The 27,711-nt window shown below is 38.1% G+C and overlaps 1 protein-coding gene across 1 annotated transcript in view; it reads left to right on the top strand.

Moving 5' to 3' along the window:
* The window catches only part of LOC121882812 (exostosin-1a), a 57,361-nt gene that overhangs the window by 13,005 nt on the left and 16,645 nt on the right, over positions 1-27,711 (top strand). Inside the window, exons 4-7 of the mRNA XM_042391256.1 lie at positions 3,011-3,130; positions 8,540-8,672; positions 15,085-15,203; positions 17,667-17,762. Of these exons, the coding sequence (XP_042247190.1) occupies positions 3,011-3,130; positions 8,540-8,672; positions 15,085-15,203; positions 17,667-17,762 (468 nt within the window). The remainder of the gene's footprint in view (positions 1-3,010; positions 3,131-8,539; positions 8,673-15,084; positions 15,204-17,666; positions 17,763-27,711) is intronic.

The following is a 27,711-nucleotide window of genomic DNA, read 5'->3' on the forward strand; positions in this document are numbered from 1 at the left end:
AATTGTTTACTTGGTCTATGTATAGTACTTATTTAAAGGGACTTCAGTGCACACTCACTGGCTCAATAGCTAGAGGACTTTGTTTACTGTAAAGTGTGGTGACCAGTGTGCTTTTGCAGCCAGAGACATTACACAGGAAACAATTTGCCAGCCAAATCTTACTGGCATGCTAAACTAAAAAGCAAGCGGGACAGTAGGGGGAAAAAAAGCATTGGAAGGCTTGTTAGCATAAACTGCAGGGGCTAACACAAATTACATTTACATATTGTCATTTGGCAGACGTTTTTATCTAAAGCGACTTCTAAGCGAGGCAAATTTAGTCGTACAGTGTTTTATCAAACACTTTGTTGTCGTTACCCTCTATTGATGTCCTTGCAGTCACTGCAGCCAAGCACCAAGCCTTCTTCTCTGCTGCTTGTATTATTTCACCATTCAATTAAGCTATGTTAAAAAGGATATACTGTACACAATCAGTATTTCCTGAACGAAGAGGTCAATCTTTCAGCACTTTTCTCACACTGGCTAAACATCGGGGAGGCTTGTGAGTGAATAGGGAGCAAAACTGAGTGTGACCATAAGCTGTCATGTTTTTTGGATAGACTATGCCAGATGTGTTAAATTAATTCAAACAAATTATGAAAACATTAGTTCAAATTTGTCCGAACTTGATCTTTTGAAAAAGCTGTAGGAAACACAGCAACCTGTGAGTGTGTGGGGACATAAAATCAAAGTCAAAAATGTGTTATTTTCAAATATCTGAATATCTTTGAGTGTAAAAGTCAGTTAAAAACATCAAGAGACACGTTCATTGTTGCCTGCAGCTGCCTCATTAGGCTTCATGGAACATTATAAGAAGCTTCTTGGTCACAACTTCAGAGATGGAGCCAAACAGCTCAGGACTGTTTGATTGAAAGTCTTTCTGCTTGATCATCTCAACAACCTTCTCCTATATAGAGACCTTTATAGAGTAGATTATAGAGTCTTTTAGACTACAGTGGTTTTTCTGCTAGCTGTGCCTGACAAGTTGGTACTATAACTTTCACTTGAGAGGCAGTTGGTTGTAGCCAGCACACCAGGTTCCTTGGCTCCAGATCCACCACCACCCCTCGAGGGCTGATGAGAACAGGCTCTTCAGGAACATTGGCTACAAAGCTGCTGTCAAGTTGAGGTCAAGCTAAGGTCATGTATTACCTCATCAAGCAGATAGTTTGTTTTTCTCCAAACTGAGTACCAAAACAGCATCCTGCTCCATCTTCCTGGCACATCCAGATGTTTAGCTCCCTGGTCAGACTGGCAGAATCCTCGTCTCCCTTGATTTCATCCTTCCACGGTCCCTCTCCCTGAGGGTGTTATTTTTGCAAGCCACAAGCCAGCTGCTCATGTCTTCCATGACAATGTGAGCTGGGACCTTGTCTTGCCTCTGGTACAGCAGGAACAGGATATTTGGACTCCTCGCAGCTCTGCAGAGTTTTTTGGTACATTTTCGTTGCAGAACTCCATTGAAGCAGATGGGCAGGTTTAGGCACAAAAACACTCAAAAACAACTCCATCCAAAGGAAATTAATTAACAATAATTAATACCTTGCTGTGGTGTGTATGGAAAATTAACTCTACAAAAATGTTAAAAAAAAAAAAAAGAATCTACAAATTAAATCTTTGATATTTTTAACATTTCTGTTCTATCTCTATGCAATGACGTCACGTTATCATATAGGAGAAATAACAACTGGAACGACGCAACAAATGAGATCCCCTGTATAGTGCTGAAATGATTAATGGTTCAACAGAAAAATGAATGATTGATTTATCATTTAAGTTATTTAACAAGCATAAATGTCAAATGTTTGTTGGTTTCACCTTCTCAAATCGAAAGATATGATGCTTATTTTCTGTTTTATATATTTAAATATTGAATATATTTGGTATTTGAACAGTTGGTCAGTAAATTACAGGAAATCGCAATAGGCATTTTTACAATTGTCTGGTATTTTATAGACAGAACAGTTGCAATTCATTCATGCAAAGCATTCATTAATTTGAATGTGTTTTTCAAGGGGTCATATTATGCTTTTTGTGATTTTCTTTTTTATATACTGTTATGTCATTGGATGTCTATGTTAAACATAGTCAAAGTTCCAAAATTTGAGGTGAACATATGTAAAAATGCCACTTTAAGTCAAAAGCCCAGGCTTCAGCCTGCTCTGAATGCTTTGTTTACAAAGTAATCTGTACTTTCCCATTGGACTGATGCCAGATTGTTCATGCATGCCCACAGATGGTCGTCTTGTCCATAGCTTTTGTTGCTAAGATTGTTCACGTTGTCCACTCATATTTTGGATCAAATTCAGGCTTAAATATGTACAGATGTATTTAAAAAGTTTGAGTATTTCGAGAAAATAAGTGAAATCAGACTACTATTGTTTGTTTATGTAGCCTCTCGAAGCTAACCAATCAGAACAGAGTGGGCTCATTGAGAGGGGGGCCTTAAAGAGACAGGAGCTAAAATGACCTGTTTCAGAAGGAGGCTGAACTAAGGGGCTGCATAAAGGGCCAGTATAAATAAATATAAATAACCGTTTTTTAACCGTAAATCATGCAAAAGTATACTAGTTGAGCTTCAGAATATAAATATAGACCTGGAAATGTACACATTATGTCCTCTTTAATGGCCCATTCTAGTAGACACGTAATACCATAAGGTGTGAATGCAGTAGGCTTATTAGAGGGGGACAGCAGGTGGTTCAGTTGCCAAACTATCCTGGGGATAAGCCGGTTGATGGACAGAGTAAGATGTGGGGGAAGCACAGTCTTTAGGGGAGGAAGAATTTCATTTAATCTTTTCTGCATGTCCACAAAATTACTTATGGTTCCTCCACCTGTCTGCCCGACTTTACGCTTCTCTTCCACACACCAATTCTCATCCCCTCACTCAACTTTGTTTAAAATCTAACTTAATCTATCTCACTGTCATTTTTGTCTTCTTGCTTTTCTTCCTCTCTTCTTCCCCCAGGTTCCCTCCATTACCCGGTCTGTGGGCCATGACAGGATCTTGGCACTCCGCCAACAGACTCAGTTCCTCTGGGACGCCTACTTCTCCTCTGTAGCCAAAATCGTCTTAACTACTTTGGAGGTAAGCTTGCAAGAAATAGTCTTAATGGGAGTTTTGGATTTAGTTTTGTCAAGACAGCTTCATTTAATCAACCTAACTGCTATTTTTGTTCTATACTGTAAACTGCCACAGGCTATGCATCACCTCCCCAAGATAAACTTTTAAAAGAAATCTTTCTCAAGATCTTGGTTATGATTTTTTCATTATTATTACTATTATAATTTTTTACCTTTTTTATCAAAAGAAATTGAGTTGGTGTGCCCACTGTTTTCCAGCAATGTTCTGCTTTATATTCATACATTTCTATGTAGATGCTCAGTACATGAAGCAGCTCCAAGACCATGAGCAGTCATTTCTGATGGAGTTTCTGTTGAGTGAAGGTTATCTTCTGACTTTACAAAACCACGTTTTAGGACAATTTTTAGAAGTCATATAAAGACTTTTTCATATGGTATATTTAACAATTAAAATAACACATTGCACTTGTTGATTATACGACTTGCAAAGTAGTTCTTGTTGTAGGTTTTTTAGTTGCAGTTGTTATTTTTGTGCATCACAACTGACTGGATCAAGTTGGGTCAGTTGTGAGATAAAATGAATAAATGTATGTAAATAAATGTATTTGAAGGATTTTAAGAATTGTCCCTCTGATCTATTAGACGCCAATTTTTAACTTAATTTTTAATTATAAACACATTTTTACAGCAGGAATCAAGACAGAAATAATCATTTTTAAAACGGAATTATAAAATAGTGCCGTGAGTGAGAATAACTTTATAATCCAGTTCATGAGGTTTTACTTCAGAGCCACAGCTCAGCTGAAGTTCACCTCACTTACATAAAGTTTAGTTTCCTCCAGCGCTCACTGCAGAGTTTACTGTTCTTGTTGGCCTTGCCTCTCCAGCCCCCATCTCATCCAAATGTAACATTTTTATAATTCCTGTGAAATAACTGCTTAAACTTTAATAGAACTGAAAATAGTCATACTGTGTGTATACAGTATGTGTCTGTATTCCAAGCTTGTCATTTATATATATATGTATATATATATAAACATAATGCTTATAACTAGACTGAGACATATGATAAAATAACTTATTACATTATATTATATTAACAGTATTTTTCGCGATCTACTTTGAATTAAAACAAAAAAAAACAAATCTGATAATTTGATGTTTAAAGTATGCTATTGGTTTTACTGTTTTATGGTAATGCAAATTATGAAGAGAAAAAAGAGAGAATAAAAGTATTGTCTTCTTTGGACACAGAAAACTGATGTTTTACAGCCAGTTTTGGGACATTTTTTACCACATTACAACAGCCTGGTAAAGGTACAGTATTGTATATGAGCTATGAATTAACATTAACACAAATTTATCCACCTCAGTCACATAAAATTAAAATTAAACAAACACCCGGGGAAATAAACTTTTTCATGCTTGAAATCTAAATACAATGTGAGCATGAGAGACAGTGTGAAGGGCCAAGTGTGAAGGAGGCCAGTACTGTCTGGCAGCCCTCAGGTTAGAGAGGCTCCAGTACTGTATGTGTGTGTGGATGTATATGTCTGCTCTCAAGACTAGAAAACTAGAGGCTGGCTCATTAAATGACCTCGCTAGCTGGAGTGTAGAAGATGAACTGTCTCACTGGCGTATAAGAGCCATTTTATTCTCTGCTGTTGTTAGTTGACTTCCTCACAGCCTTGATTCAGTCCTCAGGGACTATTTGCTGTCTGTAGCATCTCTAAATACAGACACAGTGAAAGAAAATAATCCTCCTCATCATCACCACCATCAGCAGCAGAAGCAGTAGCAGCAGCATCGTACTCATCACCATTATATAAATATCAGAAAAATCATTATGATTTTTCTTAAAGCACTTATTATTGCATTCATCACCTCACAAAACCTTAAATACTTACTGCCACCACTTTTTTTTATCATTACCATCATTGCAATATCACTACAGTCATCACCAGCTTTCAGGACTGTTCAGATGGGATTAATGTCAGAAAGACCATAGATTGTAGGAAATATGGTTGATCAAGAGACCAATCTGTATTTTTAGGTTAATAATATTAAAAATTCCCAAAGCATTTTTCTTAATCTTAAAAGCTCACCATGAACTAGACCTTAGTGACTTCACCAAATGCCCAGTGCTGGCAGGGTATGAAATTAGACAGAGGCCTACTGACAGCCATATACTGCTGGCCAGATGTGCTAAAAACTCAGAGCCAGCACGCCACCAGGCTAAACGGGTGAAATGAGGCGTTGTTGATAACTGTAGTGTCCCACATACTGAGAGCGCGACAGTTGGTGTCAGGAGCTGTGTGTGTGTGTGTTTTTGTGTGTGTGTGTGTGTGCGCGCGTGCGCATGTGTTAAGAGCCTGCTGTAAGTGCCAAGCCAATTCTCCACAGATCAGTAAACAGCTCTTGAATCAGAGAGGGAAAAAAAAGAAAAACAAAAACAAACAGCCTAAAAAATGTGGTCCACCATACTTTGTTCTCAGTATAGGGTATCTGTTTATTTCAATACAAAAGATGTTAAAGTAAAGTTAGAATAAGATTAAGGATTAATTATTTCAACTTATTCATGTAAAAATGGTCATGTTTTTATCATGTATGTATCCAAAATCATTCAAATCAAGTTCGTAGATTAGCATGTTTTTACTTTTACTTTCACAATGAATTGCTTATTTTGTGGTCTCTGCAATCAATTGAGTTAAAATGACTGTCGATTATGTACTTCATTTAAAAGCTGTCATATTTTTCTGATTTTATTCTGTAATCCTCACTAAATGACGTCAGAATGTTTTTTGTTTTTGTGTGAGTTTCTTTAAGCACAATTGTGGCCTCCAATTCAGTTCAATCAATCAATCAATCAATCAATCAATCAATTTTTATTTGTATAGCGCCAAATCACAACAAAAGTAATCTCAGGGCACTTTTCACATAGAACAGGTCTAGACCGTACTCTTTAACTTACAGAGACCCAACAATTCCCCCATGAGCAAGCACTTGGCGACAGCGGTAAGGAAAAACTCCCCTTTAACGGGTAGAAACCTCAAGCAGAACCTGGCTCTTAGTGGGCGGCCATCTGCTTTGACTGGTTGTATGAGTGTCTTTCCAATCACTGTATTGGCTGTTGCAGCAGCATTCAAAAAAAAAAGGTTAGTGACGAGCTATGAAAATCCCATATAACACTAGCATTCACACACTCATGCTCATCTCACGCAGACTTGATAAAACATGTCTTTATGGTGTAAAAACACTTCTTTAGCACCTGGAAAATAAAGCCATTACACCTCCTGAAAGTCAGTTTAGGTTTATTAGATGAGGACCTGAATTCATTGTCTGGATTGGTGACAAATGGAGAGAAAATGAATTAGAGGAAATCAGAACTACTGGTTTTCCTGGCAGATTTTCTTTTTTTTTTGATACCAACGAAAGCTTTTCATTGAGCATCTGGTGCCCCAGCTTCATGATCAACTCATGCCACAGTGTCAGTTACCACCTTAAAGAAAAATAATAAAAATGCAGTATGTCAGTTTGTGATTACAGTCTTTCATACCTGCTATCCTGCTCTTCATTCCTGAAATCTCTGTGTTGTGTGAGCACATGCATGTGAACCAGCGGTAAAATGTAACAAAGTGCATTTACTCAAGTACTGTGCTTCAGTACAAATTAATTCAAAGGAAAATGTTCTTTTTACCCAACTACTTTAATTTGACAGCTTTAGTTACTTGTCATTTTACAAATTCATATTTTACATACAAAACATATAAGCTTACAAAATATGATGAATCAATATAGATTCAAAGATAAAACAGCAACACGTTCTCGCTCCCAACTCGTCACATATCGAAGCTTGTTCAGTACCCCGTGGCATCACTTTTTAATGCACAGGGTACCCCTTTAGCGTTGTTTTTTAATGCGCAGTATCACCGTAGTCACTGTTAATATATACAATAAATAATTATATTTTATGGTTTGACAACACGATGGTTAAGGTGTGTGTATCTGTGGTTTGCAGATACGTACAATGCCAACATTTTATTCTGGCAACCAGGCTTAAATTTGTCACCTTATATAGACGTCATCGGGCTCATGGCATCTATTTCAGACGTTGTGGGAGCTCAATAGAAGTCTATCGGACTACCCCTCACATTAAAAAATGACACTAAAGGTGTACCCAGCGTGTTAAAAAGTGACGCCACGGGGTCCTGACCAAGCTACGATATGTGACGAGTTGAGAGTGAGAACGGGCTGAAAACAGTATATGAAATAGTTAAAATCAGCTGTACCTTACATTAAAACATCAATGGTAATAATCCAGCAATATGATATATAATAATGGACCTTTTTTCTGCACTGAGTACTTTTACTTGTGACTGTTCAAGTACAATTTACTAATAATACTTACCTCCTTTTACTAAACAAAAATTTTCAATGCAGGACCATCCATTGCAATAGAGTGTGGTATTGCTACTTTTACTTGTATAATAAGCAAAGAATCTAATTATTTCTTAAACTGCTGGTGTGAATGAAGACCACAAGTCCTTATAGAATCCTCACTGAAGCTTGTAAAATATCACTATATAATTTTCAAAGAATAGTGACACCTTAGAATAATTACGTTAAACAAATGAAATCCTTGTTGCTGAACTCAAGACATTTGCTCATTCAGACGCCCAGGAGCAGCTTGAGGTTGTGCTGTTGGTCTTCCTCAAAGGTTCCCAGAAGACTTGGCTTGTGCTCACAACACTCGACCAACTAACCTGACCATTGATAACAAGCCAGATGGATAATATTAGCTCAATAACTAATGGATTCCTCATGTTGGGAGCAAGTTTCTGCCCCAAGGGAAGGAGTTTAAGTATCTTGAGTCTGTTTTGTGTAGACATTGCCCTTGCAGAGAATTCCCCTATAGCACCAGTTTCCAAATATTAGTAAATTTCTGCAGATGTTAGCATGTCCTTGTGCTCATATGAACAATTTATAATTATAGAAAATAGATTTAAAACTTAAACTTTTCTAGCTTTTTTTTTATTTCTGAGTTGGCCATAAATTAGACTCCAAATAGGACTTTATGGGTATATATGTGTGGTTTCATATGACATTACGTGGTTACTCTGTGACTGACATTCAACTCAGTTAAATTTTGGAAGGTGTGTATGAAAAAAAGATTTAAAAAAGCAGAAATAATTAATTAACTAATCACATATTTTTTAAATTTTCCTCTTGCAATGCCTTCTTTACTCCCCTCCTTTATTCATGCTCCCCATATTTTCTCTCCCCTCATTCTGTTTTCTCTCCTTTTTGTCTCATCTCTCTCTCTCTCTCTCTCTCTCTCTCTCTCTCTCTCTCTCTCTCTCTCTCTCTCTCTCTCCTCTTTCTTTCTGGACTTTCCTCTGTCCCACCCTCTCAGATCATCCAGGACCGTGTGGACTCCCATGTGTCCAGAAGCCGGTTGTTGTGGAATACCCTACCTGGTGGTCTCTATGCACTCCCCCAGTACTCAACTGACCCTGCGCAGTTCCCTTTTTATTATGCCATACTGGGTAAGTCTTAATTTTGTCAAGTTGTTGTTGCCATACTGTGCTGTTGTTTCACATGCATCTTTAGTCTGAACATGAACACTTCAAAAATCTTGAAACATTTACAAAACAGATATATGTGAAAACTAGACAAATGTGATTTTATTGATAAAGTCAAGTAGGAAAAACTAAAAGAAATATAAAAGAAAGAAAACAAATACATTTTTTGTTTGTACAAATGAGAAACTGATGTGGTTTTACACTGCTCTTGTCAGAGATCTTCTGTCAGTGACATTGTGTGATTTCTTCAACTGTAGATTTTCTAGATTTTGTTTTTTGGTCAGTTTAACCATGCAAGTTTTTCTTTGATTTATTCCAAGTAAGCCATTGCTTCTGCCACTATGAGCTTCCCTGGGAGCTGTTGTTGGATGTTAGTTGCACCAACTAATATCCAGCAGATCTGGTTACACCAGTGTTTAGACCAACAAACATAAAAACAGCAAATGTAAAAGCTCTCCTTGTGATAAAGGTTGCATCACAACTCATCAAGATGAGCAAAATGTACATTATGTTGCAATGTTTCAATTCATTCAGCAGACACTTTTATCCAAAGTGACGTACATCTGAGAGTTGATACAATACAGGCAAAAATCTGGTAAAATGCGAGTAAGTGCCATAATGCTAAGTCTGAGTCCGATAGGACATAGTTGCCAACAGGCAGTGCACAGAAGCAATGCATAGAATGCATAGAAGCAGTTTTTCTTTCAGTCCATAAAATGCAGAGGTGTTTTTGAAAAGAGCTTGGTCTTTAGTCTTTTCTTAAAGATTGAGAGGGATTCTGCGGATTGAACAGAGTTTGGTAACTCATTCCACCACTGAGGAACTACAGAAGAAAAAAGTCTGGCTAGCCACTTAGGGCCCTGTTGTTTTATAGAGGGACTGGCTGGAATGACAAGGAGCTCAGTCTTAGAGAGGTTAAGTTGAAGGTTGCGTTCTTTCACCCATGCCGAGATATCGGCAAGGCATGACGAAATCCGAGCTCAGACTGTGTGGTCCTCCAGCAGGAACAATAGGAAGAGCTGGGTATCGTCAGCATAGCAATCGTATGAGAAAACATGGGAGCGGATGATTGCACCAAGTAAGGTGGTGTATATTGGAAAAGAAGGGGACTGAGCACTGACCCTTGAGGGACCCCTGTGGATAAGCTGTGCAGTTTGGACACTTCTCCCCTCCAAGATACTCTAAAACATCTCCCTGAGTGGTAGGACATGAACCAGTGGAGGGCAGATCCTGTAATACCAATCTCAGTGAGTGTGGAGAGGAGGATTTGGTGGTTAACGGTGTCAAAGGCAGCTGACAGATTTAGGGGTAATAGAGCTGAAGACTGACCAGCAGCTCTAGCCAATCGCAGTGTTTCCATTACCGACAGGAGTGCAGTCTCAGTAGAGTGACCTCGCTTACAGCTAGACTGATTCGGATCATACAGGTTGTTCTAAGAAAGGAATTCAGAGACTTGGTTAAAGACTGTGCGCTAAAGAATTTTTGATAGAATGATTGCATGGTATTCAAAGGAAGAGTTGTTGCTTAGTGAAGACAGTTTAGTGAATTTCCAGGCTTTGGAAATGCACCCAATAGAACAGGGTGTGTGTGAGAAAGTGGAGTCAATAGAGAGTGCGGCCAGTGTGGCAGTGTTTTCTGGATGGATCAGGGCTAGTACCTGAATGTCTGACAGATTAGAAAATGCTTGGACAAATTCTGTTTTGTTTACAGCCGATTGGCAATTCCATAGGCCAAGACTAAAGGAGGAGTGAATAGTGGAGGTTTTTCTGAGTAAAGGTTCTCAGGATTGCATTGTCTGCGACAGATGCAATTTTGTCAAAAGCCTTGGATGACAGGGATGTCTTTGTAGCACATGGTGATTGAGGCAGGCTACGTGAATAGATAGTAGAAAAGGAATAACCAGTTGGTGTCCTTGCTCGGTGGACTCGCACAGGTAGACTTGCCGGTCTTTACTCAGTTCAGTCTTCACACAATGAGGGCTGACGCACAAGGGTTGATGTTTCCACTGATGCTATGGCGCAGCTTGTGTGTTGAAGTACCAGTAAGTATCATGGCTGAACTCGCCCCTTTCAGATTTTCACAGCAAGGCAACACAATAGAGGGTGTGATCCATGTCAGCTGACCCACCTATCAAAACTCAGAGAGTGAAACCAGTAAGTGCTCTGCTCCAACAAAGCCTGACAACAGCCAGACAACAGCTTAAATCCAAATCAAACTTAAAAACAAAGTTACAAAAACACGTACCAACCAACTACGATCTCCTATGCTCAAGATCAGAGCTTGTTTTCTGATCTAGATAATAATGTTTGTAAAAATATCTACAGTATATACGGTGTGAGACTGCTGTTGGAGAAGAGTTCAGAAACTTAGAGCTGCAGGGAAAGAGTGAAGAGAAAATGGCTTGATGTATGTATATGTATATACTGGTGTATATAGATATGCATGCAGACCAGAGTGATTCTTAATAGATTGAGACTGTAACTCAGATCGATGTTTGTCTTTCTCTGAGGGATTGTGGCCACAAGGGTTAGAAGGATGAAAGAAGGGAAGGATTGAGGGATAGAAGGAAAAATAGGGCAGTTTGGCTTATGTCATTGCAGTAAATCACTATTTTAGCTGCTGCCATCTCCAATGCTGCTGCTCGGGGAATAACTTGTCTTCAATGCTGTGTGTACGATGGTCACACTCTGCTACCTTCCCATAACTTTTGATGGCAAAGCTGTTGTAACCTTTGCTTGGAGGTTTGAAAAAGTTTGACTTACTGCTTGGATGTAGTGGCCTCAGCAACTGTAGGAATGTCTTTATCTGATGGCTCAAGCTACAGCTTAACTTTAGTTTGTGAAAAGTTGTACCGCATGTGTGCTGTGATGCAACTTTGAGCTATACAAAACAGAAAAACAGTGTGACAGTATGCAGAATGTAATATCTTCATAGATTTTTTGTTTAGTTTACAGCAGTCACATTTTCAGCAAAGATTCACTAACAAGGATTTTTAAAATCACTTTTGACAAAATGGCATGCCATCCTGAGGAGGCATGCATGGTTTATGTATGGTGTATGTGTGTGAGTGTGATTATGTGTGTGTGTGTGTGTGTGTGTGTGTGTGTGTGTGTGTGTGTGTGTGTGTGTGTGTGTTCACTGCCCACTGTAATTCCTGTTGAGCATCTTGCTGGTTTGGCACACACACACACACGCACACACACTTACACACATCACCTGGCTTTTAAGCTGCACAGGACCAGTTACAGGTATATAGCAGGGATGCATAAAGAATGGAACTGCATTGATTTAAGAAGGGAGAACAATACACATGTGAGATATGGTAATCGTCTCTCTTGTTAAATAACATATATCAATAACACGTACACATTCTTTGTTCCTACCTGTCAATGTTTGTGTTGAAAATAGAAATTCTCAGAGGCAGCATTTGGATTGAACAAGATTAAATGCTTTAAAATCCATCTCCATTTGAAACATAAAAATCTAATTTTAAGGTTGGCTTTTGATTTTGTTTTTGACAGAGTGAAAAGTTGATGATGGCAGTCACAATGCCACTTTTATGCATAAATCAAAATGTATGTCTCATTTAGGACAAGTATGCTGTTACTTTTTGTAGCAATCTTCTGTCATTTTGTCAAAATTTACATTATAGACCTCAATCAATCTTCACTATTGGTTTAAGTTTGAGTTTTTTATATCTTTCGTCACAGTATTTGTTTCATACTTTTGTTGGACTTGAACAGACTTTTGCCATTTGACCATGAAAAAATCACAGCTCTATATACTTTGGTACCACAGAGTTTAGCTGACTTGACCATTGGTGTTCACCACTTTGTAAGAAATTTCTTATTAATTCTGGGTGCGATAACATTGGAAATCTTTGTTTTAGTGAGCTGACAAGGATCACTTGAACACACCATTAGACTCTGTGAAGCAAGACCATCTCATTTGGAGAGTAGGTGCAAACTCAGCCCACTGTTGTAATCATTCAAAAGAAACTTTTGTTGGCATAAAATCTTTGAAGGAATTGAGACACAGCTGCAGTCTGTCTCTCTCCTTGGTGCTGAAACAGTCAGATTGTCTACCTCTTTATATCCCTGGTGCTGAAACATTCCAAACTAGTGTCTCAGTCTCTCTCCATGGTATGTTTCACATCCCATCCTTTTTCTATCATGTAATCTTCTACCAAATACAATGTAACATCTGTCTGAAAACTTTCTCATTGTCCTGTGCTTCCCACAGTAGTGGTGCCACATACTGTGACATATACACCGGTGCAATCACCTTTGGCAGTGATCCGATCAGTAGTTTTTGGTGAACTATTAAAATGAAACACCTTTTCCCATAATGAAAAAGGCTAAGGAGGTATGCTTCATGTTTCATTTGATATTCAATCATTTGCTTTGGAACAATGATTCCTTGCTTTTGACTGAACAGAGCAAAATCTCTTTAATGCTTGACTACTTTGTGTCAGTTACTTGTTTTGAGGGTCAGGAGACTGGCAGTGTCTGGTACAGTACCTCTTAACGGACACCAGCAGATGCAATAGAGTGAAGTGTAATAAGATACTGAGACTTGTCCCAAACAGTCTTAAGAATAAAGAAAGCTTAGCTTTTAGCTCTAGCAATTAAGTCCACCAACAGGCAGGCACATAGCCACATATCCTGATTTTCACTCAGATTTTCTTGTTTTTACACAAATGTCTATTTTTTAAAGGCATATCAAGCTAAGTTGCTTTTCTGTATATTATACCAAGGTTACTTTATTCTGATTTGCTGGAGTGTGCATTGTACAACAATGTCTGACAACATGTACATAATAAAAGAGGCTTATGTCATTTAATAAAAATGAAGGTGGCGCAGCTCTTTCCAAGAAAGCACAGTGGAAACAGAAGGGCCGCGCTTATTTCTGTGACCCACACAAGGGCAGACCTTGTGCTTCCATAAATACCGCTAAGCCCACCTGAGATGGCTGGTCAGGGGGCCCAGTGTCAGAGAGATGGATAGAGCAACACTAAAGAGCACTCTGGCTCCACTTATCCATGAAGATGTGTAGTCCCCTATTCCCATATCCGCCCAACACTTGGCATGCCATGTGCCTGCAATCCTTGCCTCCTTTGGTTGTTCTGAATATCATGGTTCTGTGTGTATGTTGCTGTATCTGCCCCCATTTACTAACTCCAAATTGATGCAATCTACACATTTTGCAGTGTATTTGAGCTGCTCACATAAGGATGTGCAACTTTTTGCAAATAATTTGTAAAGATGTTTTACATTAACACATAATCATCATTAACCAGGTGTTTAATAAAAACGGAATCTCAAATTTTAGTCCCATTGCTTACTGTTTGAGAGAGATGTTGATAGTCTCTGTACAAAAAGTAATTTCAACATTTGCATGCACATTATACCCAGATTGTCGTGAAAAGACAAATTAATAGTTTAATCAAAGTGTTAGCACAGTTTATAGTTACTAGATATCCCCCCAGTATCCTGGGTTTAGATAGTTTGTTTGATAATCAGATTAATATTCAGAAGAAAATCACCATCAGCACTCACGCAGCATGCAACAAAGCTAACTATGCTGCCGTTTGTGATCTTTTCTTTCATTTAAATGCAATGAGTGAGCTAATCACATTATTCGTACACTGATCACAAACATAATGCTATTTACATTACATATTCTATAGACTGCATCATCTTAATCTGATTATAATCAGACTATTACATGTAAACATATTGAAGTAGCTCATGTAACGTGACTTTAGTTTTGCATCTTATGCTCTTTTTATCCAAAAGTAAGGCATGAATAAATGTATTTATTATGGAATAGAAAATGTATTCAGAAAACAAAATCCAATTGTATAAACCAATGCTTCATAATATTGATACATTTCTTTTGCATAAGCTGCCACTGGGAGAATCAATTCCTCAACTCCATTTACCCATTGTACTGTACTGTATGCTGGAGATCATTTATCAAAGGTAGTAATTTAAAGTTCTGTTCTGCTTCATGGCGTCTTTTTTTTCCTGCCTCAGTAAAATCCCAAAAAGTAAATAACAAGAGCTGGTTTACTGTGAGGTGGTAGGAAATAAATGTACTCTTAATAGGAAATCAGCATCAGTCACAGTTCACTAAAAGATACACTCAAAGCAAACTGTTCACTCTTGGATTAGACATGTTTACCCATGCTCAGTCATGTGAACCGGGGGTATATATCCTGTCAGAAAGATGGATGACCAGTACAGCGCAGAGCACTCTGTGTCCAGTTAACCGTGATAGAGGTTTATGGAGAGCTACATCTGCACAAATCTGGGTTAAAAACCTAAATACAGTTCACTCATGACAACTGTTTCTGAAATGTGTGTGTTTTCAGGTAAAAGCCCATTGCAGCAGTTCACAGCAGTGATCCATACGGTTACTCCTCTGCAGTCCCAGATCTCCCCTGTCGTGAAGCTCATCATCGCTGTAGCCAAGTCCAAGTTCTGTGCACAGGTGGGAAGCATGTGCACTCTTCACTGTGTTTTAAATATAACCAGTCAAATACAAAGCAGACTATGACTGTTAAAGGACCAGTGTGTAAAATTTAGTGGCATCTAGCGGAGAGGTTGCAGATTGCAACCAACTGAATACCCTTCTCCTACCAAGCATGTAGGAGAACCTACAGTGGCCACAAAACTCATGAAAAACACGAAAGACCCTCTGTAGAGCCTGTGTTTAGTTTGTCTGTTCTGGACTACTGTAAAAACTAGGGGTGTGCCCAAATACAAATACATTATTTGGCAAAGCACAAATAATGTTTTTTTGTTTTGTTTTTTTTTAAACAAATATTTGTTTCATACAAATATTTTTAAAATTATTTGTATTCGGGAAGAAAAAAAGACGTCAAATACCAGCGTGCAGGTCAGTTACACCCCTATATCAATCTCTCTCCTCTGCTCCGCTGTTACGTCTATCAGCAGCTCTCAACGGAGGGGAGTCACATCCACCTGCTACATGACGTACATTTCCTAATTTGGACATCACTCCTGGAGTTGGGGGTGTTCGCCAGAGATAAAGTTGAGCTACTGACAGACACGAAGTGCTCTCAGGGGACTCTCCATAACCTGTTGTTCCCCTTCTCCTTTCCACAAAGTTAGGTTGTAAAAAATAGGCAATGAATGAAAACTACAAAGCAAGAATTGCCTTCAAAGTTCTTCCATACACGTTACACGCTGTGCTGTCTGTGTTATGGGTGTATAAATAGGTAGAGGCCTGTCTGCAATGAGGTGATGAGTAAAGTTTTAGCTCAGTAGTCAGCACAGTCATCTATGATCTGGGAGACTCCAGTTCGAGACTCAGTGTGAGGACCTTCTTCTTAAGGTAGTTTATTCATGAACACATTGTAACACTTTAGTATTCTAAAATTAAAAGCATAATAAAAACAAAAACAGGATTTTTAAGCCTCTTTCCACTTTTATTCGAATACAAATAAAAATAATTTTGCTGCCTCAACAAATACAGGTACAAATACAAATACTGGGCTCTCTGCACATCCCTAGTAGAAACATGGCAGTGCAACATGGTGGGCTCTGTGGAAGGGGACCCAATCCCCATGTAGATATACGTGGACTCAAGGGCTCATTCTAAGGTAACAAAAAGGCAACAACTCTTATTTTCATGGGATTATACACTAATTAAAACATACTTATGAATATTATATTCCATTTCGGCCAAGCCTGTTCTGCTAGATGCCATTAAATTCTACACACTGCACCTTTAAAAGGTGTCAATATCACTTGTAATTGTTTCTTTTGCTTCCTCTTCTTTTTTCCTCCTCCCTTTCTACTCCCCTTTCTTCTTTGCTAAAAATGTACCTCAGAGTTGTAAAATTTGGTGGGTTTTGCAGCCTACTGCCAATTTCAGTCCTCTAAATGTTTAATGTACATACCTGCTTTACCTCTGTGCATGATAATGTATGACCATGGCCTGTAATACTAATTAGTCCCCTAGCTTCCAGTTAGGACACCAAGGTTCTTTTTTCTTGCTAATTTTGAGGTTTTAGCAACCTGCAGGGAGTTTACAATTGAAAATGTATACATGATGGTAATTTATGTGCTGATTCCAGTATTTGGCTCAACCTTTTTCAGTTTGACTATACTTTTAGGTCAACAAATAAATAACTCATAAAGGTTTAAGAATTCCACCCAGAATTGTATTCTTGACTATATAAAGAAAGTTTTGAAGAAAGTATTGGGACCCTTATGTCAGGAAATAAAATTTGCAGTATTACTCTTAAACAATTAAATGAAATACAGTAATAGATGAAAAACATCAATAATTACAAATATGCCAGATCTTCCTTTTGGTTTCTGTTCAAGATGTTTTGAGGCTGATGGGATATGTGTTGTAGGCCTCCAAAGATTTCTAAACCCTGGCTACTGCCCTGAAACTTAATAATTTGCTGTAATAATGTATACAAGCCACCCTGAAATGATCCTGTACCAGAGCAAGTACATAGGGACTACTTACTTGACAGTGAGCTTAAATATGAAATATATGTGATAAAGACAACCTATACATACACCTACATACCTATAAAAATACTGTATATATCACCTTGATTAAGTAATAGCATTTAAAATGAACTGATTGATAAAGACTATATTTAATACTTAATGCAAAAAAGAAGAGATCAGGAGTAGTAGTACAGCTAATGTGAAGATACATTTTTACAGTACATTAACACAACAGACTGTGCATTTCCTCTGAAAGTCTGTTTGTGGAGCCGAAAACCCAGACTGGACTGAATTTGCTTCTTGAAGATGAATTGCTGCATCCTGAAACAGATTCCACAGTATCTTCTACCTTATCAAAAGATTCCATCTGCTTCAAAAATCTCTATGCAGAAACTAATGTATAAGGATGTTGTTGCTTACATTCTACCATTAGCTGACTCCTTGTACTTTTCCTATACAGATTGTGGTTTTGTGGAACTGCGACAAGCCTTTACCCCCTAGGAACAAGTGGCCCTCCACCAGCGTGCCTCTCACTGTCATTGAAGGACAGACCAAGGTAACAGCTGCTTGCTTTTTTGCATCCATTATGTTCTCAAAGATAATTTGTTGCTTAGTAGTGAGCACATTTATTTATCTCCCCATTTATGAAACAGTCCTGCTTAAAGGTACTTTGTCAATAGTTGTTGGCAGTCTATATCGGCAATTCAAGAATCTAACCTTTGACTTCTAATTCCGAGAAACTTGAATTCACACACTTGAATCATGATAAATGTAAATTGTTAACTACAATGCAAGGATCCCGTGATCACACACATTTGATTTATCAATTATGTTATTCTCTTTTAGGTCTGATGATAAAGCTTCAGTGAAAGGTAGAAAAAGGGTCCAAATAATTAAACTAACACTATGTCTACACTGTCTGCATAGCATTAGCAGAACTTTAGCAGCAGCAGCAGTAGCTTCAGTCCTCCATCTGTGTCTACACAGGATGCATTCAGGCACAGTATTGAGTATAGGTCACCTGTGTTTTGCAGGGCTCAGAGCCCAACACACAATCACTGTAGTTATGTGTGTAAAACAGAAGAAAATTTACCCAAAATGTAAATATAAGCTTTGGAATGCGAAATTAAAATGCTGTTCTGTGATGTACAATATGCAGCTACGGCTGTTTTGCACCAGTACCCTCCCAAAAATTCAATTTATTCTTTTTTGTGTGTTTCCAATACTTCTATTTCCATGCACTGAGACACAAAAATCTGCTTATACTCATAGTTATGCTACTGCTTCTGTTCTTAAAGATGTCTCTCAAAACATTTTTTCTTAAATCTTCCCAAGGAATTCCCACAATTTTGAGGTTTTGCTAAAGTTTAAAAACTTGGCCTGTTTTCCAAACTGGGCACTACTCCTCCTACATACTATCAGCAGCATACTGTAAATACAAGACTACTGAAAATACAAGACGTTTTACTCAGTATATTCTGATGGATTTTAAAGACCCTGAGTACCCACACAGGGGTTTTGAATTATTTTGGCTGATTTAACCTCTCCACAGGACTGTGTGGGTGTGTGCTCGGTTGACATATCCCCTGATTGTTGTCTGTTAGTTTTGTCACCCCTGTTAGGATGGAACATTTGACACATTCTCTTTTTTTCTCAAAATCAATCTAAGAAGAGATTAAATCTTTTAAAAGTAAGTGAAAACATCTGTGTGGGTGCCCACACCTGAAAACTGTCCAGTGCACTGTTCTCACAGTGGACATTTTGGTGTGCCAGTTTCTGCCTGCTATGTCAAGTCAAAATACCTGTCATTAGAAAAGTCTATACCATTTGATGGTCATTAGAAATGTGTGAAAATTTGTTCTTAACCAAGAAAAAAAAATTATCTCGAGGACCTCTTACTAGCCTTTTCCTGAGATCTTTTCTAAATCTAATTTATTAACATTTTTTTCCTTAGAAAGATAGAACTGAAAAGACATCAAGGAGCAATGTTGTGGAAATTTTTCATTGTAGCTCAAGAACCACACAGAGACATAAAGAAAGCATTAAACATTGCTTCTTGTTGAAGCAGTTGTAGACATTGTACAATCCATCACACCATCAGTAACAATTATACAAATGTCTAAACACGAACAAAAATACAATTAATCTTGTATTTTTGTATTTACACTTCCACAAACTGTTACACCTTCTTACAAACAAGTATGATCATACGATCTAACAGAGACCTCATGGTCAATCCGTAACTTCAAACATGGATATCCTTCAACTTTAGCTTGTTTAGGTACCTCATGATACACACAGTCTCTAAAACGGTAGGCTTAAGACAAAAATATCTCTAGCTAACCCCAGAGGTCAGCAAGCAACCCTCAGATAGAAACAAAAGTCAAAAGTTCATGGTTCATGAGTTATTAGCGAAATCGTAATAACTGACCACATGCATTAAATCCATCATCTGCACCAAGTTTGAATTTGAATTACTGAAGCAGAGGAGCAGATAGTGATACAGAAGTATTGTGTATAGTACATTGGATAATGGTCTTTCTTTTGTTAATTAATTGTAAGGTCGACCTATTTCAGTTTTAAACAGAAACGAATTGTCCAACAGCTTTTATTTCCCATTATTGATTATGGTGACTTCATATACCAGACGACCTCTGAATCCCATCTTCAACCTTTAAATATTGTTTATAATAATATTTGTAGATTTGTCCTGAGTGCTTACCGCATGCATCACTGCTTGATGTACAACACACTGAACTGACTAACACTTCACTCTAAGAGACATTTTCATTGGTTACTCTTTGTTTTCAAATGTATTTACTTAAACTATCCTTTATACTTAAAACATCTTTTGGTTCCATTCGGTTAATCACATTCACTCAGACACACTCAACATCCTTTTTTGTTTTGTGCCTAGAATATTTAAAGAAACTGGGAGACATGCTTTTAAGTTTAAAGCACCATTAGATTGGAATAATTTACCCAACTCACTCAGATCGATACTTCTTTCCATGACTTCTGGACTTTGTTGCTTATCCACCTTAACTCCTCCTGTTCTTGTTTTTGATTGCATGTGCTTTCATTTCTGTTCATAAGTAGACTTTATACTTTGACATACTGTTATTTGATCTATTCATATATTTGATTTCATGTTCATTCTTTGTACAGATGACTCATATAACAGATGTAGTGGGTGGGGTTTAGGATGGTGGGAGAGCTGATGTATTTTGTTTTGTTTAAGTACTGTGCCTGAGGACCCCCTCGACAACAAGATGGTACATCTCAAGGGGCTTATCCTCTATTTAAATTTTGAAATAAAATAAACAGATTCTTTAGGATTAAATTGAAGTGATGTGAGTTTTTCTTGTCAGCTATTTAAGTCAAGCCAAGAGTGTGACTTTGTTGGGATTGTTCTCATTTCTAGTATTATTGGGTATCTGTCACATACCTTGCACATGTAAACTCCCAACTGTTGTGTGATATTTCATAAAAGGAAGGAAAATTGTCGCATGTTTTTCATTTTACTCATTTTCACACCATTTTAAACAATTGAGCTTAAAAAATACACTTAATCACAGACTTGCTCACTGAATGAACCTCTACGCATGCCAACCTCTCTTCCTCCATCTCTCTCTGCCTGTCTCAACTTCTCTCACTCTCTAACCCTTTGCTTTGTTTTGCCGTCTAATTGCTTCTCCTTGTTTTCATGTAAATGTCTTGCACGCCTGAAATAGAAGAACAATGTTTCCACTGGTGACAATAAAATGTGTCACATAGGCAATATGCATGTGTGTGTTTGTGCCTGTACCCAACAGCGTCTGTGGTCCTATAATTAGTCATGTGTTATATTGTCACGCAGACGAGACAGATGATCCTCAGTGTATTTCCTTCTCACTCAGCTGTGTTTATGTGAACTTAAACTGTTCACTTACTTGTCTCTATGTAGGAGACATAGAGACCCCCCCCCCCCCCCCACACACACACACACACACTCACTCTGTTCACCTGAGCTTTTCCCAGCAACTGATTGGCTGTGGGCTTAAACTTGCACTCAGCTATGATCTTGGGGGATGAGCCTTAAAGGGAGGGTGCATAAATATAAAAGGGGAACAAAAAAATGTCTTTTTAATGTCCTCCATCACTTATTGTAAGCGTCTGGCCACATTTGTTTCCATTATAATAACAACACACACACACACATACAGACAGAGCATAGCAAGAGTAATTTGCTGTTGGTTATGAGTGTATCTGTTCTGTAATGCTGTGGATAAACGCCATTGGCAAGCTTTTACTTCCTCTCTCTCTCTATCTTTCCGGTATTCTGTGTTTGTTCTTCTCAAGTTACATCATCTGAAAATCAACACCAACATAATTACCTTTTCATATCATACATTTCCTCTTTAATTTAACAAGTCCTCATAGCTGAACACCTAACTAGGTTGCTTGTCCGATTATAAAAAAAACCCACTTGATTTAAGTTAGGAAAAGATTGTGATCATAGTTAAAAGAATCCAACATTGACTGCTTTTAGGTTTTGGGAAGCGAATGGCTGTCTCCAGTGTAAAACTCAGAGGTGCCATTGACCACCCCATCCAAATACACTATGGCCACCTTTGCTTCTGAGAGAGGATAGTCATTATTTGCACAGCTACAGAGGTCAGAAAATGTAAACATACTGTAGGTCGTTTCAAGCATTCAAACAAATCACCGATGTGGTTGGTGTTTCAGTGAAAGCAGTCTCCAAATGCCCAAAAGGATAGGTTCACTGTTTGGCCTTACTAAAAATCTTAACCATCATTTAAATGTTCAATGGGACAGTTATTTTGAATCAGAATCAGCTTCATTGGCCAAATATTAGTCAAGCATGGAAGGAATTTGAAGTTTCTAGGCCAACAATTGTGATAAATTTTCAAAAAGATTTAACCAAATAGGATCTTTAAAGAGTTTGAACAGTTCAGAAAGTGACTGCCTACCAACTTGCAGATGCCTTTACTAATGAGGCGATGTTGAGCAGTGAAGGTGTAAAATGATGCAGTGGGGACAAGCATGTCATCTTATCAGATGAAATGTGACTATTGTAAATATTTAAACTGCTACAGAATATGACTTCTTGACATTGAAAACAGCAGCTGGCACAGCAATCTCCACCCAAGGTCTAAATATTCTGTTCAGGAGGTTTTGATTGTATCACAAGGTCTTCATTAGCAGATGAAGTTAGCAAACTCAAGATCATGTGATACGGTTGAAAGCTCCAGAAGAGATGAGAAAGTGGACCTTGAGTGGAGATTGTTTGTTCAACCATTATAGGACAAGGTGTGCAGGCCTACTCACATTGGGCCTCATGCAAGAGGCCTTATTCTGAAACCTAAATCCTAAAACTTTCTTACTTTTTCTCTGAGGTTTGTTCACATAAGTGTTTGAAGTTGGATTTAACAAACTCTCTTGTCATAAATCAGAATAATCAACACCTCTAAAGTTACCATATAAGGCTATTTTATATTTTGGCCAGGCCTACTGTACCCATACATCACATTTATAAGAGTGTAAACTTTCCATTTAAGCATTAGAGTTGGATGGAGACACCAGGCAAAAGAAAATCTCACAGAAACAGATGACATTTTAGAGAATTACTTCCACCTGATCCACTTGTATAATGAACCTTTTTTTTAATTTCCACTAAAGGCACTTTGAAAGATAAACTATGCATAAGATAAAATCGTGTGCCTTGGAAAGGGAGAAACTAAATGCCCTCGTCGGCCTTGCTTTCTTATGGTCTGACAAAGATACTCGACGGCCAGTGGGTTAGGTTTAGGCATGGAGAGATGGTTAGGGTTATGGTAAAAAGATCAGGGTCAGAGCCAGTCAGAGGCAGAGTAGGGACGGTATACTGGGTAAGCATGTCCGACAAGGGCATTTTGTCTCTCTTGCCTTGGAAATCCTGACCCTGATATATGCCCCTATTCCTTCCCTTTCCTGTTTATTGTTAGTGTATTTGTTGATTGTAAGCTGACTGATGTAGATACCGTAAAACACTCACGATGAGGTTGATTCTGGTTGATTCAGGGTATTTTTCTTTTAAACCTTACCAGCTGATTAAGCTCAGCGTTATGCTCACAGCGAGTACAACTGGTTAATCATATGAATCAGGTTCCTCATTTCTTGGCTTTGCTATAACAGAGGGCCTGCTTACTAAGCAGTTTTGACCCACACATCAATATTTTCAAAGCATGAGCTATGCACTACTCACTATCCCTGTTAATATGTCGACTATATTTCACCTTCATCAATCACCTTTCAATACTGCCTGTCGTGTCCTCACACCCTAAGTTTTATATTGATGGGTTAATCTTAAACATTGATCCTGACTCTTTAGGTATCCTTTTAAATTATACCAAAGGAGCATAAAAGTGAAGAATTCAAAGGTCAAGTAGGACCTAATGTTGAAACCCAATAGAACAGAAGGTCAGGGCAGCACACTTACAGTAGAATTGATGGCCTTCTGTTGACTTCAACAAAAGGCTATGTGGACTGTCATTACTTGAAATGTCTGTATGTTAACTGTGCTCAAAAGAAAACCATTAACACTCGATGCCGGCTTGTGGTGTGGCTGCCACATGGACCTTGAGTCAAGATGTTTTGTCACATTAGCAGAGTGTTTGTTGAGAACAAGCAACAAAACAAAAACATTATAACACTCATGCTCATTTTGCTCAAACATGATTAGTACCTAGCTTAGAGTTCAGCATTGGTCATCAGCCCTTCTCCAACCTCATTCCTGTTGCCTTGTCTTCTATATTCCATGATTTTGTAATTGTTACAGCTTTCTTTTGTAACAATTACAAAAGAAAGCTGAGCAGTAAGTCACTAAACATCTACATCCTGACTTCTCAGATATTCTGGTGAATTTGGATTTTTTGGGCATATTCAGACCTGTTTTCTGGTAGAGTAAACTATTTATCATGAAATTCATATCCCATATCCCTCTATCCCAACCAACTCTATACAATTCTTGAAACAGCTGGTCCAACTGTTCAGGTAATCGTAACCAGTAATAACTAATGGCACAGTCTGACTTTGGATCACTTTTTGTTTAGCAATTTAGATTCACTCTATTTCAAATAATCATCTTTATCACTTGTTTGGCGAATATAATTGGCTGCATATCTGATATCTTTTCTTAAAAGCAACAACACATTTTAGAGATTTTAATCAGGTTTTTATGGCTCTGCACTACAGAAGAGGATTAGGGCCATATGTGAAAAATTTATCTGAATTCTGACTTGAAATTCAAAACTCAGAACTAACATTTTCACATGTGGCCCCAATCCTCTTCCATACTGCACAGCACAAACACTATAACAAGTATCCAAGCAAGTAAAGTTGCCACTACCACGTCTGCTATATTTACTAATGCTATTAAAAACAAATATATTTGTGTTATATTAATAAAAATGTGCGTGGATAGTTTATAATGATGCTGCAGATAGCTATGTGATCTTTGATTTTAACTTTAATGTACAACCATCTCAATATATCCACAACATTAAGACAGGCCAAGTATCTCCAAAGACTCCCCTTGAAGTAGCAGCAGTCATGACCAATATAAAGAGAGGAAAAGGGTGAAAGAAGAGTGACAAAGATAAGGTTCAGACCATTGAACCACCAGAGATCTCAGTGGGATCTAATCTCTGTCCAGAGGCAGAAAAAATTGACACCAACCAGAGGGAGGGAAGGGGAGTGATGTGGTGGAGAGGGGGATGGGGGTCCCGCAGAAAGGTATAGACAGACACACTGCTGGTTTCAGCCAATATAAAGTTTTGAAGGCCAGCCACAATACTGACATTTACTGACATTACTAACTGCCAGTGGGCAATATCTAAGTCAGTATTAAGTATCCTTCAAGCCAAAAGATGTTGTGTTTCAGAGTGGAAAAGCATGTCACACAGCCTTTTGTCCATCTTGGGATAATATCACTCAATTAAAACCATGGGGAAAAATGGATGTGATTGGAAATATAAAAAATCTTGATAAACATGACTAAGAGTGTACAACCATGCTAGCGGCTCTGTGAGGCTGAACTTTGTAACATCGCTGTTTTGACCTAAATGCTAACATCAGCACACAAACATGTTCACAATGACAACCCACATGATCATCATTCTGATGCACTAAATACAAAGTACAGCTGAAGCTGATCATTATTTTTGCAAATGTCAAACCATAGTGGCACTAGATGAAAAGTCAGGGGATCACCAATATTGTTAGGATCTTTCCTCTGGGAACCATGAATGTCTGCACGTTTTGTGCCAATCCATCCAGTAGATGTAGATATATTTCACAGTATAAATGAGAACTTTACTCTGCTGGTGGCACAAGAGGAGAAGTCAGAGGATCACCAAAATTATTAAGCTCTATCCTCTTGGTACCATGGATATCTCTACCTAATGTCATGACAATCAGATCAAGAGTTGTTGGGATATTTCAGTCTGAATCAAAGTGGTGGACCAACCAACTAACAGACAAACATTGCCATCCAAAGAGCCATGCTGCTAGCAGGGCTAAAAATATCCAATACAAGGCTAAAGGATAAAGCAATTTTATGGTCCATCATGTAAAACAAAACAACAACACAAATAAGATCTATTGACAACTCAGTCCATCATCTCCATTGTTCTGGAGCTTTTGACCATGTCACAGTTAGCTCGTTTGCCATGGAAATGTAGATGTTCCAACTTTCATTGATTCTGAGCACCGTTAGGACTTCTCATCCATGTTGACATAAAAGTTGAGCTTAACACTTAATTTTTGACCGTAGAAACAAAAGTTGACAACAATTTCAGCTTTAATCAGCATATGAGGACTGTGTGATACACTCAAATCTCCAGAATAAGCAAGTAAGTGGACCTTGAGTTGAGAATGTTTTGTCAGCAGCTGTTTCCAAGGTCAAGAATGAACTGTCAGACCAAAAGATCTGAACTGAACAATTTCAGGTTCAAACTAGGTTCAAAGCTTACTACAAACCAGCAATGTAATATCAATTATGTAATGAACAGGAATTGTTTTAAGGTATAATAGCAAGCCATTGCATTAATGAGATGACACTGATTGATTAAAAATTTTATGAAAGAGCGAGAAACAGAAGAGAAGAAACAACTACAGGAAAAAACAGAGGCAAGAATAAGGGAACCTTTGAAGTAAACCTCTGACAAGGTCAAGAGGAGATGAATATGTGAGGAAAAGCATACGTTCCTTCCTTCTCATGCAAATCTTTGATATTATGATTTTATCACACTCAGAACATTAGTCCAGGATGAATGCAGTTGATTATCAGGCATGTGGCTACTTTACTACAACTAATTACTCTGCAATGGTGGTTTTCATAAGGAAGTTGAGGGACTGTTACACTACTATGAACGTCATCCTGACTGAACTAATTACCTGCCTGCTGATTATGAGGCGTCCATCCAAATAAAATACATTATCTACCAAGAGTTCTCACTTTCAGCAGTGATTTAATGCAGTTTTTTACGTGGCACTCTCCAATAATTGGAAGAATTTAGGGGATTTGTGTTCATACTTGTTTGATGTTATGCTTAATTTCTTGATGAATTTGTGCTCAGCGTCTGTCGGCTCATTAAGCTGAGATGGAAGTAGACATTAACCTTGCAGATATTTGTGGTCTTACTTTGCAAAATAAGCCTCTTAATATTACCCCCGAGGGGTGTAAATTCAATTTACTTTATTTCAGACAGTGAATCCATGCTAAACGTCAACTGCAGTGACAGCAGCACTTTTAACAAACTCCATTGCAGCAGGTTGTTCAGGAAAACTTGTCCGTAATCAGCTTCTGTCCTGCTCCAGTGAACAGTGTATATGAACTTTGACAAGCTGTTCAAGCCGCCATTACTAGATACAAAGATGGCAGCCAAAAATGATAGCTTAAGTGTACATTGAATAGGTTGCATTTATAGGGCAGCTGTGGCCCAGGAGATAGAGTGGATTGTCCATTAATTGCAGGGTTGGTGGTTCGATCCCCCACTCCTCCTGTCCACATGTCGAAGTGTCCTTGGGCAAAACACTGCACTCCAAATTGGCACTTGATCATCAGCCTCTTGCAATTTTTGGGCACTATACAAATGCTGTCCATTTATCATACATTTGCAAAGTCATTTGATGACATAAGGCACAGAAACTATTGTGATTCCCATTTCATGAATAAATTGGCCAAAATTCAAGTACAACATGAATGACACTTTCCTTATGCCAAAGTTTTTTCTCATATTTTACGAGTTAGCCTCCTTGTACTGCGTACATTTTTAGGCTTCACCCACTGAAGTTTGATCAAACCACTGCTTATTAGTGAGACTAAATCCCTTAGCTTCAGCCCAGTTTGGATGTTTTTTTCCTTGGAGATGGTTGCTTGAAACCCCCTGCTGAACTCTCTTCTACACAGCCAGGCTGTCTTTTTCCTTTTACTACACAAACAGTTAAATAATTCACACTTT

Source organism: Thunnus maccoyii, chromosome 17 (assembly GCF_910596095.1).
Source record: "Thunnus maccoyii chromosome 17, fThuMac1.1, whole genome shotgun sequence".
NCBI lineage: Eukaryota > Metazoa > Chordata > Actinopteri > Scombriformes > Scombridae > Thunnus > Thunnus maccoyii.